The sequence below is a fragment of the Rhinolophus sinicus genome, linkage group LG12 (genome assembly GCF_036562045.2).
Source record: "Rhinolophus sinicus isolate RSC01 linkage group LG12, ASM3656204v1, whole genome shotgun sequence".
In the NCBI taxonomy this organism is placed as follows: Eukaryota; Metazoa; Chordata; class Mammalia; order Chiroptera; family Rhinolophidae; genus Rhinolophus; species Rhinolophus sinicus.
Genome location: NC_133761.1, coordinates 55,597,920 through 55,613,816, shown reverse-complemented (window position 1 = coordinate 55,613,816; position 15,897 = coordinate 55,597,920). Strand labels below are relative to the sequence as shown.

At 36.7% G+C, this 15,897-nt stretch overlaps 1 protein-coding gene across 6 annotated transcripts in view; it reads right to left on the bottom strand.

The window, feature by feature from the left end:
- The window catches only part of NVL (nuclear VCP like), a 70,457-nt gene that overhangs the window by 53,747 nt on the left and 813 nt on the right, over nt 1-15,897 (bottom strand). For 3 of the 6 annotated variants that reach the window (XM_019716054.2, XM_074316946.1, XM_074316947.1), the window contains exons 2-10: nt 12,673-12,746; nt 10,928-10,980; nt 10,744-10,843; nt 7,069-7,126; nt 6,041-6,313; nt 3,620-3,752; nt 3,329-3,405; nt 2,672-2,806; nt 939-1,040 (exon numbers count right to left, since the gene is read on the bottom strand). In XM_019716054.2, coding sequence (XP_019571613.2) covers nt 939-1,040; nt 2,672-2,806; nt 3,329-3,405; nt 3,620-3,752; nt 6,041-6,313; nt 7,069-7,126; nt 10,744-10,843; nt 10,928-10,980; nt 12,673-12,746 — 1,005 coding nt within the window. Of the gene's footprint in view, nt 1-938; nt 1,041-2,671; nt 2,807-3,328; nt 3,406-3,619; nt 3,753-6,040; nt 6,314-7,068; nt 7,127-10,743; nt 10,844-10,927; nt 10,981-12,672; nt 12,747-12,970; nt 13,095-14,862; nt 14,884-15,588; nt 15,758-15,897 lie in introns of those variants that run through there. The other 3 variants (XM_074316944.1, XM_019716055.2, XM_074316945.1) reach the window with 3 other exon arrangements.

The following is a 15,897-nucleotide window of genomic DNA, read 5'->3' as shown; positions in this document are numbered from 1 at the left end:
CAATTTTCACCAGCCCCTATATATTCTGGGTACAAATAATGACATGAAATGAAACTTTCCACCATTTTCAGTTTTAACCATTATGATCTAGTGACTGCTCAAGTGTGTACATTGTGTGCACAGCTGACACAGGGCTTTTGCTGTGTGCTAGACACTACCTTGTAAGTTTCAGAAGAACCCTTTCATTTAATACTTTCAACAACCCCCTGAAATTTCAGTAGTATTATTAACCTGGTTTACTAGTAAGGAAACTAGGGGTTAGAGTAGTTAAACTCTTGTCCATATTCCACAATTAGTGCGTGGTGGCAGAAGGATTTGAACCTATGCTTCTGACTTGAAAGTACAGACATTTAACCTTTACACTATCTTGAAGATAAAACTTTAATTGGACACAAATGTCATCTTCCTCAGAAGTTCTCAAACATGCAAATTTTAATAACATGAATTACAATTAGGATAATATTCAATCTGTAATTTCTCTGGGGACAGAATTTTCTTTTCACAGCTTTAATTGTGCAAATAGAGAAGACTATCCTGGCATTTGTATGGCTGCTTTTACAACATGATAATCCTAATGTTAATATTTTCACACTGCTTACAAGTTGTTTGGTCAAATCTAAGTTGTGGAAAGTAAAAGTGAAAGAAATTATCACGAGGATAATCTACTTTCAACAAATGACTACTGGGTATGACAACCTAGAACTTCTCAACGATTATGTTTATGTTGGTTTCAGATTAAACAGATGATTTTACCCAACAGTCTGTATCAGTGAATCTACTTTAAATATTTAGCTGTCACGGGGAGCAAATTATACCACATTTACAAAAGAATGGCCAGTGAATGGGTTAACAAATACGAGCATTAGAGCAAACAGGATCTTCAATATAACCCCATACACACAGTGTGACAACCTGACATCAGTCATTAGCAGACTCACCACGGCTTGTTCAAACAGTTCTCTCAGCTTCTGTTCAGACTCCCCAGATACTCCAGATACAATTTCTGTAGCAGCTACTTTCAGAATTGGAAGGTCAAGTTCCTATACACAAATATATAAAAGAATGACCAAATATTCAAATTATAACCTCCCAACTTTTTCCTTATTCATCCCTCTAAATTTCCTGAAGAATGTCATCTTTTTGTGTTGGTCCAACGAAAAACATTATTTAAAAATCTATGGTTTTATTCAAACATGTTGCCTAGATACCTTCTGTTTTTACTTTACAGATGTCACTGTAAAGATACTAAAACTCTTATCATCTCTTCTGAATAAAGGATCTTGAATCTCAAGAAATATGTTTCCCCGTATTTATAGCTGAGCCAAAATAATTTTACCTGTTATTTATCTGCTGGAGAAGAAATAGCAGGGGTTGTGACACAGTTGTCTCCCTCACATTCTATTAGAATTTCTCCACCTCTGAACCCCGATAAGCAGCCAGTTACTAATCAGAGGAGGCAGGATCTTTAAGCAAAGGAGGAGAAACTACTGCTGTCCCACCCATATAAATGGTGACAAGTCTGCCTAAACCCTACTCATTCTTCTGGCCATCTTGAAATTTCATTTCCGCAACCATATTTTTTTTGACCCCCTCACCCCCAACTTTTAACTTGGGTATCCCAACAACCACATAGCATTTTTGCACTTCTTCTGTCTCCCACTTGTTACAGTTGTAACTATGGAGACATTTATTTGTATAAATGACTGGTTAATATCTGTCTCACATATTAGACTGGAAAACTCCTTAAAGATAAAAACTGGGTTTGTTGTACTTATCACAATATTTTGATGTCTGGCACATAGCAGTCACATAATAGATTTATTCAACAAATGAATAAATGAAGCAAATCCAACAAGTTCTCCTATAAAAATGATTTTCTTTCACAGAGCGCTAATCTGTTAGTGATCAGTATAGTATGCTGTTCTTCAAATTGAAGTTACTTGGACATTTTGCATTTTATTACCCAATACGGTTTCTGAAAAATCTGATGGGAGTAAATAAGTAAATAAGATTGCTAATTTTTTATTTTGCCAATTAAGTACCTATTATCACCATGTTAGAAAGGATATTTTAACACTAAAATGTATAAGAACATGACTATGAATGAAAATTTTAAATAAATTTAGCTCTATGAACAACAGCACAATCCTTAATTTTCTTACTTCACTACACTTGAGAACCACTGGCTTAAAGGGAAAGAGAAGTAACTAAAATATAAACTACATGTTAAAAAAACGGTTGTTCACAGCTACATGATTTTGCTTCTCACTCAACCCATGCCATATAAATAACTGGATATATTTAAAAAAATAGCATGTCACAAACAGCAGCATGTAAGAGGTAAAAAAATGAAGGCTCAGTTCTCTTGAAAATATCCAAGTCTAATTCAAGCTGACCAAAGAGAAAAAATACCGTGTTTCCCCAAAAATAAGACTTAACTGGACCATCAGCTCTAATGCGTCTTTTGAAGCAAAAATTAATATAAGACCTGGTATTATGTTATATCATATTATATATTATATTATATTATACCGGGTCTTATATTAATTTTTGCTCCAAAAGATGCATTAGAACTGATGGTCCAATTAAGTCTTATTTTTGGGGAAACACGGTAAAAACAAACAAATAACAACAAAAATAACAAAAACAACTAAGTGTCAGCAAACCTCACCCCAGCAATTGCATGTGCAAGTAATGTCTTCCCACAGCCTGGTGGTCCATGAAGAAGAACCCCACGAGGGGGTATGACGCCCAGGTGCTGGTACACCTCGGGGTGACGCATGTGTATGAGCATCTTGCAGACTTCCTAGCAGGGAATAAAGAGCAAAGACGTCTTTCCAGGCCCAAGAGAGAAAGAATAATGTGGAATGAAATGTCCTATTCTTTGGAGCAGCAAAATACAGGAGAGAGAGTACAGGCTTTCAACTTACACCTGACTTTGAATCCTACCTCTGGTATCTACTGTGTGACTTCAGCAGTAACTGATCTGAGTTTCCCTTTCCTAAGTGGTAATAATAGCTACCTTGCAGATATAATGAAAAGCAACTAGCATGGTAACTGGAATAGACACTAAGAATTACCACTTTTAAATAACACTACTTATAAAGCATGAGTTTTATGTACACTATAATTAAAGTGGTGACAAAGACACAGGTATTATGCTTCTTTTATCCCTTAGTACCCTGAAAGGGTACAAGTCGGGCTTGCCTTTCTCACCGTCCCAGTCTCCTTTTCTATACCCAGTTCCTATTAGAAACAGAGACAGGCCTGGTTTGCATAACTGATTAGCAATATACCCACTGGAGGTGAAATTCTGAATTTGAATAACCTTTAATGTTGTATCATTGCCTCCGACATCTTCAAACTTCACACTGGAGATCTGGAATTCTAGCCCCCGGGCTTTAGCTGGTAAATAAAAAAGTAGGTGAAAAGATTAGTGATTCAGTATAACTCAGAATTATATTTAATAATCCTTACGTAAACAAAGATCCAGAAGATACTGAAATATTTCCCAATAAACGTCTCTGCACACAGACGGTCCCCCAAGCAGACAGCTTGGAAGAGCAACCCCTCTCTCGAAGCAAACACGGCCTCCACCACCCTCAAACCTGCATCTCACCTTTTTCTTGCAGCACAGCTTCTATTTCTCCATCCACTTCCTGCAGATCTTCTTTCTTCCTTTTGTTTCTTTTGCTCTTCAAACTGCCTTTCCTTTTTCTATTACTCTCCAGAAGAGAAGACTCCTTTGAATCCTGGAAATTTAAATGGGCCATGCTTGAAACTATAATGCCAATTTTCTTAAAGATGGGCATTAGAAAATCCATTCTTGCCCTAGCACTTTCACCTGCTAGTTATTCCCAACCTCTTTGCTCAAGGATGTCCTTCTTTCTCATAGTCTAGGAGCTCAATTTATATGTCCCAACATTTGAAAACTTCCTTTCCAGATTCTTCTAGTTAGAATTAACCTCTTCCTCACATCCGCAGAACACTGAATTTGCAACTGTATTACAGCTTACCACAATCTACCTTGATTTGAGGGATTCATCTGTCTATGTCACTCTCTCTGAATCGTGAGCTTCTGGAGTCAGGACATTAAACATCCACCGTTTATTTCTCACTGAGCCTTTCACATAGTTGGTGCTCATCTGACATCTGGTGAATCACTAAATTAAATACAACCACAGAGCTGCTTTGACAGCCATAAAAATGCACAATTCAACCTAAGAGTCAAGCTCTTTTCTTGACCTTGCCAACCATAATAATATTCTTTAAAGACAGATGATTCAAGAAAAAAAGATATGGAAAAGGACCATTAATAATTCAAGATGGGAAAGGTTTTGCCAATCAAAAGGCTTAGTTCTTGGAAACCACTTAATGCAGCATTGTCCAAGAGAAATACAATGCGAGCCACATATGTGACTTTATATATTCTAGTAGCCTCATCTAAAAAATGAAAAAAGTGAAATTAATTTAGTCTATTTAACAAAATATATTCAAAGCATTATCATTTCTGTAGTCAGTATATAAAAAATTATTGAGATGTTTTATATTGTTTTTCGTAGTAAGTCTTCAAAGACTGATGTATACTTTATGCTAATAGCACATCTCAATTCGGACACTCAATTTTCATGGGAAATACCTGATTTGTACTTCGATTTCATAAAATGTACAGCTGAAAAAGTAGATTCACCTAATCATGTTGTTCCAAACATACTTAGAAATTTTCTAACAACTGAACTATTTGTTTCTAAATTTAAAATTCAGGTCCTCATTTGCACTAGCCACATTTCAAGTGCTCGCTAGCACTTACCACACTGGACAGTGAGCCCTGGAGCAAATACCGCTACTCTCTCGTGGGACAGATTACTTTAAATCTCCTCTCATTCTGCCAGGCATCAGAAAGAATCCGTTAAGAATGATGCCCAATGTGTTCACTTTGTGATTCAAGCTTCATTTTTCTCTACGTATGGTATATTTCAATTTAAAAAGGTTAAAAAAAATAGAGTGCCTACTTATTTTACACATTCTCATAGTGCATCCATTTATGTAGGATCCCTTAAGGTATTATCCTAGATGAAAAGAATCATCACTGTTTTAGCAGCTATCTTCCCTTCTTCCTACAACTATCAACGTCCTTAATACATCCATCCCCCCAAGTAGTAATTCTTTAACTCTCACTAGTAAATGCATCTCAGAAAGTTCATTTGGCACTCATTCAACAAACTGACTACTACATGCTAGATGTATTTTAGCCAGGGACACATTATTAAATAAAACAAAGTCCCCACTCTCCTGGAATGGACATGCTAGTGGAGACAAAGAAAAAAACCCAACTCAACAATTACGCAGTAAGTCAGGTGGTTTTACGTGCTTTAAAAACAGAAAAAGCAGTGTTAGGAAACAGCATCCAATGATGTGTTGTTTTACATGTCAGGAAAGTCCTCTCTGCCAAGATTACAGTGAAGAGAGATGTGAAGAATGATAGAGGGAACCACAGGAATCTGGGGAGTGTTCCAGACAGAATCACTAGTGTAAACATCCCAAGTGAGAGGGTGTTTGGTGTGTTCTGGAAACAGCAAGAGGCCACTGTGGCTGAAGCAAAGCTCAGAGGGTGAGGTGGAGGGTAGTATATAAGACTAAAGAAGCAGCAGGGCAGCCAAATCACACAGGGCTTTACTGGCACCTGCAAGATCTTTGATTTTAGGTGGAATGAAGTCACGGCAGGGTTTTTATTGTAACATGAGAATGACAATGATCTGACTTAACTTGTACAAAGATATCTATGTGCGAAGAATAAACTAGAGGAATAAGGATGGAAGCACCCTCCAGCTGAAAGGTTATTTCAATAGTTAAGTGCGGAAGAGTAGAGGCGGAGACTAGGATGGAAATGATGGTGGCAGTGGGAAGTGATCAAATTCTACGTGTACTTCCAACTTCTTATGTCATTTACGTAACACAAGAATCTGCTTGATATTACACTCAATGAAAAGGCTATAATGTACTCTAATTACGTGGCGCTAAAATTTCACTACAAAAATACCTCTATCTCAGATATTGGCTTCTTATGATTACTTTTCTCATCCGATAGGTCCAAGAAAAAATTGTCTTTCTTTCCACCTGGAGTTTTGTCAATAAACCATCCTCCTTCAGAACCCCTGGCAGGGGTCTTCAAAGCAATGGAGCCTGTTTGGGAAGTTATCGGTGGTACTGAAACGGTGGTTTCTCTTTGCTCCATCTCAGGGGTACTTGAAACAGAATCAGGATTTCCTTTCCGATATAAGGAGAGCAGGGAAGTGTTCATCTGATTTGCTGACTGGCAGAAACATGATTTTAAAATAAATTATTCAATAGGTACTCATGAAAGTTTGATTACCTATGTTAATAAGTTTTCTACATTTCATTTTCAACAACTTCTCTGATAACACTTACAGTAAAAAAATACAGGTGTTCCAATAAGATGATTCACATGTACTGTCCAAAAAGTTGTACCACATTAATGTACCAATTCATAATTGGCAATTAAATAAAACCAAATAAGAATGACCGCTTTTTAAGGATACAACCGAACCAAGTATGAAAATGAGCAGGTCGTCAATGAGTCACGACTTACCCATCAATTTAAAACTGGATCACATACAACTGAGTATCAACATGACTTTGTTAATAAATTCAAAAACTGAATTACCAATGAGGAAAACAAGAGTAAGTTACAGATAATTTGACATACTATTCCCATACTTCCCTTTAATCCAAGCCTGTTTATTGGCAATGCCAGCTCTTTGACAGAAAATATATCCTTTTCTCCATTTTTACTATTAAGTTCCCTTTCTATTCATGTCTGCCCTTATTTCAGGCCATGCTCTTCCCTTTTTCCCTGAATAGGATATAAACAAAGTTACTGGAAGGATGGCTACCCAAGCCTTCATCAGCACTGTACACAGGAAGTTTGCAATTATTTATTGATGAAGATGTTCAAAGTCTCTTATTCTATTCCACATGGCTTTTTTCTAAAGGTTCATAATCACTTAAAAAAAACATCAGAGTGGGTTCATTCAATGATTAGCTTACCTGTGGATCTGGGTAATCTTCCATATCTGAATCATCATCTGAATAGCTTTCAGTATACCTCAGTAAAAAGAGGAAAAGAAACATTTTAAAGGCTTTTCTCCCACATCCTAAAAAAATTACTACCCAAAACATGAAAATATACTGAAGCAGAATATTATGGTTGCTTAGAGTTCAGGTTTTGGAATCAGAGAAATCTGGATTCAAAGTCCAGCTTACTAGCTTTTATTTAACCCCTGAGCATCAGCTTCCATTATCTAAAATGGAGATAATAAATAATGTGTATCTCAGTGGATTATTAGAGAACGAAATGGGAGCTTGCAAAGTCCTTAGTACATAGTAAATGCTTAATAAATTGTTATCGTTAGCCTAGCAATAAATAAAAGTGAAACGCAAATTCCCATCAGACCTAAGGGTCTCATTTAGGAATATCAGACACCAGGAGAGGAAATATTCCAGCAAGCCATAATTAAGCACTTTAAGTTATAAATCCACAAATCAATATGACCAAGCCGTGTGACCAAATGTGACTCTTCCAAGTCTGTTCATGAGGAATAAAGCTACAAAGAGTGTTTCATATAATACAGCAAAAAACAAGTATAAATTCTAATAACTATAAATTGAGAATGTAGTCTCAGTTCATTTAACCAAGAGTTGATATAGAATAGCTTCGAGTAACTATAGGACTCTGCTCCAATTTAACATAGTTTTTTAGGAAAATAATTAAATAAGGGCTTTTCCTATGTAAAAAGGTTTACATGAATGCTATGACCCACCTTTATTAGTAAGCCATGAGTTCTTCTGTTCATTAAATTCAATTAATATAACTTGGGACAGTTCTTTTCAATATAAAGGTAGATTATTCAACTATTTGGAAAAAAAGTTGTTTTTCCCTACAAACAAAATTAATTATAAATGGATTCAAGAGTTAAATGTACTACTACAGAACAAGAAAAAAGTATAGGTAATTATTCTATATGCTTTTGTGATAGAGGTCTTTCAAAGCATAGCACATAAACCATAAAGGCAAAGATAGATCTGACCAGGGAAAGATGCAGAACTTCTCTAATCAAAACACATTATATGGGGTGGCCAGTTAGCTCAGTTGGTTAGAGCATGGTGCTGATAACACCAAGGTTGCTGGTTCAATTCCCCACATGGGCCACTGTGAGCTGTGCCTTCCTTAAAAAAAAAAAAAAAAAAAAAAGGACATTATAAACAAACAAAAAGGCCAATGGCAAAATGGGACATGTATTTGCAATATATTAAAAAAGTGCTATTTTATACAAAGAGTTTTGACAACTAATAGAGAAAATTCAAATACCTCTCAAATTAAAGACAAAACCCATAAGCAAGCAATTCACAAAGGAAACATGAAACATCAAAAAAAATGTCACCTTCCTAGTTATTAAAAAATCACGAGTAAAAACAAAATAGATCAATTTTTGCCTATAAAACTGGCAAAGATGAAATAATAGCATAATCAGGTTTGCCAGGGTGCAGAGAAGTACACTTGTTATATAAAGCTGTTGGAGTATAAACCAACGTGATGTTTTTTGGACTCAAAAATATAAATATAAATCTCTCCAGAAGAAACACCACTAAAGGATTTTAACATAAAAAAAGAAAGAAATGTGTACAAAGATATATGCACTGAAGGATTATTAATTACACATACAATAGTGCAAAACTGGAACCAACCAAATGTTCATGAGTATGGAGCTAGTTAAGAAAATTATAGTAAATCTAAATGAAAAAGCAGCAGTTCTAAAGAATGTAAAGGAGCTAGCACCACAGATCCTACAGACATTAAAAGGAAAATAAGAACGTATTTTCAAAACTTTATGCCAACAAATTTTACACCTTAGATGAAACAAAAACATTTCTTTAAAAGTGCAATTTACCAAACTGACTTAAGAAGAAGAAAATAGGAAGATCCCTATATCTAGCAAAATTAAATGTTAAAATCCTTTCCAAAAAGAAGACTCCAGGCCTAGATGAATTCTGGGTGAAGTCTAACAAACATTCAAGAAAGAAATAACAGTAACATTTCGCAAACTTTTTTGTAAATTACAGACTAACAAACACGTTCAAATAACATTATGAGGCTAGGATAACCTTAATACCAAAACCTGACAAAGACATTGCAAAAAAAAGAAAAAATTCTGATCAATATGAATATAGACATTAACAAACACACAAAAAGATTAGCAAATAGAATTCAACAATATATAAAAAGGGTAATATCTCAGGACCAAGCAGGGTTTATCCCAGGATAGAAAGATTGGCTTAACACTCAAAAATTAATGTAATTCACGAAATTAATAAAGGGAGAAAGCCATAATAAAATCTTTTCAATAAGTGCACAAAAAAGCATTTGACAAATGTAATGCCTATTCATGATAAAAACTCTCAGCAAACTAGTTTTATTAGGAAACTTCCTTAATCTGATAAAGGGCATCTATAGAAAACTCACAGCTAACATCCTACTTATGGTGAAAGTTTATCTAAAATTAAAGACTAACCATACCAAGTGTTGGTAGTCTGTGGAATGAGTGGAAATCTCACATACTGCTGATGTAAAGGTTAAATGGTACAAACATTCTGGACAACTGTTCGGCAGTTTCTTTTACAGTTAAATATGCAGTTACCATCTGACTCAGCTATTCTACTCCTAGATATTTACCAAAAAAAAAAAAGAAAACATGCTCTACTTAAAATCTTGGATATAAGTTTTCACAGCAGCTTTCTTTGTAATAGCCCAACAGTGCAAACAGCTCAACTGTCCATCAATAGATAAATGATTAAAAACACCATGGGATAGCCATACATACTCAGCCATAAAAAGCAATCAATTACTGATACACACAACACTGATAAATCTCAAAATCATCATTATGCTAAGTGAAAGAATCCAGATTTTAAAAGTATACACTGTATGATTCCATTTATGTAAAATTCTTGAAACGTGAACGTATAGTGACAGAAAGCAAATCAACGGCTGTCTGGGAATAGGGGAGGAGGAAGAAATAAAATGCAAAGGAGCACAAGAAAATTTGTGGGGTTGATGGAAATGTTCAGTATCTTGTTTATGGTGATGGATTAATGAGCATATACATCTCAAAACTCAACAGATTACACATTTTCAAAATGGACAGCTTATTGTATGTCAATTATCCTGCAATAAAGTTATAAAAAACTGGATAATCTTTCTTAACAACAAAATTAATTGGCACCTTTTTATGTGTCTGTCAGAAGAAAACAAAGATAATGAGACAGTTCTGTTGGTAATGCAAACAAGTAAACAACTAATCTCAACGCCCTATATGATAAGCATTATCATACATAGCTGTAACAAGGAGTTAAGGAAACACTAAGAAAGGAGTTAAAACAGTCTGACAAATGCAATAACAAAGCCTTTTGAAGGCTGGTGCTTAAAGGCTGAGTGGGAGATCGTGAATGAGAAGTGAACACTCCAGCTACAGAAACTAGCTGTACAAAGGCACAAAGAAACAATCAGACCTCTCTGGATAAAAGTGAGCCTTCAGTATGTCTGAAGTTAAGGACTGGAGAAGTTCTGTAAGCCTTACGCAGGACCGCAATGGCAATGAAGAGACACTGCAAGTTTTACAAGTAGGTGTCATGTTAGGAAAAAACCCTTCGTTTTGTGATCCTTACTCATTATCCTCTTCACCTTGTCTTGGTCTTTTTGCCAGATGCTCATCTTCTAATTCTGTTAGATCCTTGAGTTCTTTCTCACTAGTAATTATGCTAAGTACTGAAACAAAAAGAAAAAGGCCATGAGCTAAAACAATTCTTTCTATAACTTCCATTATTGAGCTCTAACACTTAAAAGACTCACCTTTTTCTACCTGAATCCTAAAAGCATTTCTTTTTCTTCGACCATAGTCTACACTGAAAAACATAACAGAAGTTTAGTACCGTAGTCTCCCCCAATATTTTCCCATTCAGCCCAATTTAAATTGATCACTTAAATATGAATATATAATTATGTCACTGCAATCATACTGACCATAAGCCTATCCTCAAGCAACTTTGGCATTTGTATTTTTACTAGTGCAATTTTTCTTGATTAGAAATGGGGTTATAGCATCAGAAACAATGCCTGCTTGTACCGAAGGGGAAAGAGATGGATGAAATGAAAGAAGGCTGCCAGACTTCTGGGATTCTACGGGACAGGCCCAAAGAGCTATTCAGCTATGAACATGAATTACTGCAAAAAGAAAAGCGAAGAATGACTGTGAAGGAGGCTGAGGTTGGCAGGGCTGCCACTGCTACCATGGGCCCAGGGGGCACGGGCCTGGGGAGTGGCACTGTCTCCTCCTTAGTTCCAAAGGGCAGGGCAGCCATCCTAGTGAGCCCACAGGGTAGGTCACTGAGCCAAAGATTATTCTTGAAGTCTAGGGGAATTTGCCCTGCTAGGTTTCTGTCTTGCTTGAGACCATGACCCCTCTCTTCTTTCCGATTTTCCCTTTTGGAATGAGAATGCCTATCCTATGCCTGTCTCACCATTGTAATTTGGAAGGAGGTAACTTGTCTGGTTTCACAGGTTTGCAGCTGGAGAGGAATTCTGCCTCGGGATGAATCATACCTTCAGTTACACCCATATCTGAGTTAGATGAGATTTAGATGAAATTTTGGATTTAGCGCTGACACTGAAATGGGTTAACACTTCTGGAGCTGCTAGGACAAAGTGAGTGTATTTGTAAGTGAGAAGAACATGAGTTTGGGGGGACAAGAAGGCAGAATGTTATGAACTGAATTGTGTCCTCCAAAACTCATATGTTGAAGTCCTAACCCTTAGTACCTCAGAATGTGACTGTATTTAGAGACAGGACCTTCAAGGATGTAACTGAGGTAAAATGAGGTTATATGGGTGGGCTCTAATCCAGTATGACTAGTTAGGATACAGACACCCACAGAGGAAAGACCATGTGAAGAAGACACAGGGAGAAGACAGCCATCTATAAGCCAAGGAGAGACCTCGAAAGAAACCAATCCTGCCAACGCCTTGATCTTGGACTTCTAGGCTCGACAACTATGAGGAACTAAATTTATGTTGTTGAAGCCACCAGTCTGTGGTACTTTTTAATGACAGTCCTAGCAAACTAATATGCAGTCTAAGGGGAAGAAAACAGAGACACTGAAATAGACCATGAAGGGGTAATTAATGAAACAAGGTATCAGAAGAGGTGGGATTAGAAGCTCAAGAAAAAAATTTAATCTTTAGTGGGAAGACTACATGAAGTGACACATTTCTAGATAGAGAGTCATGAAGCTGAGGGAGATCATACCTGATGGTTTTAATTTATTAAAGAAGCAGGAAAAGAAGTAATATTCCTGACCCTGACCGGACTACAAGGTACTGAAAGATAAGACATAGCTATTCTTTCCCCTTATAACAAGGACAGCTCCTTGCAAATAACAGGTGTTTGATAAATGTCTGTATAATTGAATTGCATTCCGAATTTAGGGACTGGTGAACTAATGCCAGCAGCTATTTATTCAAATGGAAATTTAGGCAGGGTGGAAACTTTAAAAATGGTACGAAAAAAACCCAAGAATCTAGAGACTACATTTCTTTACCTGTACATTCTTTGTAAATCAGATGCTAAGACTCCGGTGTCCACATATTTGCCACATCTGTTACTGGTGAGATACTAAAACAGAAAACATGATAAATATAAAACACCCGATATTTCAAACTCCGTGATTTTAATTGACAAATAAGAGATTGAGCTATTCAAACATGTTATACAGATGCTCCTAGATTTACAACAGTGTTATGTTCTGATAAACCCACTGTTAAGTTGAAAATGTTGTTACGTCAAAAACACATTTAATACACCAAGCCTACTGAACGTCATAGCTTAGCATAACCTACCTTAAATGTGCTCAGAAGACTCACGTTAGCCTACAGTTGGGCAAAATCACCTAACACAATGAATACACTGCAAAGTATCTGCTGTTTACCCTCGTGATCACGTGGCTGACTGGCAGCTCTGGCTCACTGCCACTGCCCAGCATCACAACAGAGTATCTTACAGCATATCCCTGGCCAGAGAAAAGATTACAATTGAAAATGCAAAGTATAGTTTCTACTGAATGCGTATCACTTTCACGTTATCACTGACATCGGAAAATCTTAAGTCAGGGACGGTCTGCCTTTAATGTAAACTCTTCATTCATAGAGCATACCAGAAACATAAATAAAAATCATCAAATAATTATCAATTCTGGAATCAGAGAATTTAATAATTATTAATCACTACGACAACACAAAAACAACAACTAGAATAGTAGCTATAAGGTAGTGAGAGCTTACTATATTCTAGGTTCCCAAACACCCCAGAACAAAGCACTAAACTCCCAAGGGCACCAAGGGATATTTTAAATTCGAGGGAACACAGTAATATTTGACATCTGCCCAGCACTGCAGGAAGTACAACCTGGGATAATTCATGGTTTCAATACTAAACCACCTTTTGATGAGGTCACATTTTTTGCAAAACTGGGTTTTCAGCAGCTGCTGTAATAAAAAGCAAATCCTTTGTAAAAATCAATGTGGAACAGGATATGAGTGGCACTGTCAATCTGCTTGCAAGGCCTGAGAAGTTGTAGTGTGCAAGAGGCACACAAATCCTACTAGTAAGGAATTGTGGTTTTTTAAGAATGGAATACAAATATATTCATTTTTCTCTGATATTTATATATTACTTTTGAAAAAACTACTAAGTTACTTGAACTAAATAGTTACTAAGTTGCTTGAACCTAACTACTTAATAAATAGACCTCTTGAGTATTACTTTCTGGCCTAGGCACACTATGGAAAAATTACTGACAAACTAAGAGCCCTGTGAACCTGTTCTAAGGGCCCTTTCCACATTGTCTCTTTTATTATTATTTTCTTCCAGTTTAGGACTTTTAATTTGTCCCCAAGTTGCTGAAGTGAAGCTTTGTCTCTGTTAGTACTCATCATACTGTGAGGTAGATGTAGGCAGGCTTTAAAAAGTTAATTACTTGCCCAGAAGCACATAGGAATAAGTTATTGGGCCAAGTTTCAAACCTGGCATTTCTAACTATCAACTTCCATGTTTCAATATGTGCTAGTTATCCAGTCCAGGACCCCCCCGCCCCTTGACAGAGCAATTTCTTCTCAAGAATCCCTGCATAAATGCCTCTGCATAAATGCCTCCAGTGACAAGAGGCTAGGTATCCAAAGCCAGACTGTTGTACTCAACCTTCCCCTTCTCTGGTGTCGTACAGCATGACGTCATTTACTACAGTTAATTTTGAATTACATATATTTGTATATATCTCATACCCACTGCAAGACAAAAAGCTTCTTTGTGGTGACAGAAATGAAACCACTCCGATATATGGTGATGGAAAGAGAACTGACTCTGGGTGGTGAACACACAGTGTGATGCCTAGATGATGTATTACAGAATTGTATACCTAAAATCTATGTAACTTTACTAATAATTGTCACCCCAATAAACTTTAATTAAAAAAAGAAAAAAGCGAAATGAAACCACTTTAATCTGCTAAGTTTTGGGGTAATTTGTAAGCAGCAAGAGATAACTAATATGCTAGTTAAAAGGAGGCAAACGTTCTACTTGTGGAAGATGCCTGAAATATACCACTAAGTGAAAAAAAAAGCAAGCAGAATAGATGCAGATGTGCCCATCGGTGTGGTTTTTTTTTTTAAAGTGAATACACATGTAAGTGCATATACGCATACAAAGTTTTAAGAAAGATGTAATACGTAGATACCTCTGAAGAAGTGGAGTAGAGACAAAAGGAATTCTTTCTTTTCATTTTATGTCCGCCGTTCCTTTTATTTTAAACCACAAGAACCCATTACTTTTATACTGAACCAGAGTAAAAGCAATAGAGGAAAACCACTAACGTCAAAGGCTGAAGAGCAGTCAAGTGTGGCGAGAACTGAGAAGAAGCCACTGGATTCAGCCATTAGTAGTCACTGCTTAGAGACCTGAATAAAGGGAAGAAGCAAGCGGTGGGAACATCAGAGGAAGAATAATTCAGAGAGAGTGACCTGCAAGAGCAAAAGTCCTGAGCTTGGCATGTTTTGAAAAGGTCTGTGTGGTTGGGACAGTGCAAACAAGGCAGAGAGAAAAAGGCAAAAAAAAAAGACTAAAAAGTAGACGGGGCCAAAATACGTAGGGCTTTTTAGGGTGGGTTTTACTGCAGATGTCTTGAGAAGCCACTGAAGGGTGTTGGGCAGGGTTCTGGCAAACTCCAATTTCCCTTTTAAAAGGATCTCTTGGGGAACAGACTTTAGGTAAAACTAGAGTCAGAGACATAAGTTAGGAGGCTATTGCAATAGTCTAATAAAGAGATGGTAGTTGGGACTAGGACAGCTGGAGAAGTAGATGGTAAAAAGTGGTTGGGTATGGAGTCTATTTTGACAGTAAAGCCAAATAGATTGCAATTAATGGGTTGCAGGAAGCCGAAGAAAGGAGTCAGAATGAGTCTTACGGTTTTGGGCTTTAACAAATGGATGGACAGCGATGTTCTTTATTGAAATAGGGAACACGAAGGAAGACAGATTTGGAGGAGACGATCCTAAGTTCAGTTTGCATACGTTCAGCTGAAGGCACTTATCAGGCACTCAAGAGACGTTGAGTAGGCAGGTGGCTGGATCAATCTGGAACTCAAGATAAAATAAGCACTGGGGATACAAATGTAGAAATCTCGAATATACAGTATTTCAAGGCATTAGACTGGATGAGACCACCTAGTGTGAATATCTACAAGTGAGAGAAGAGTACGAGGACAAAGAGAGGG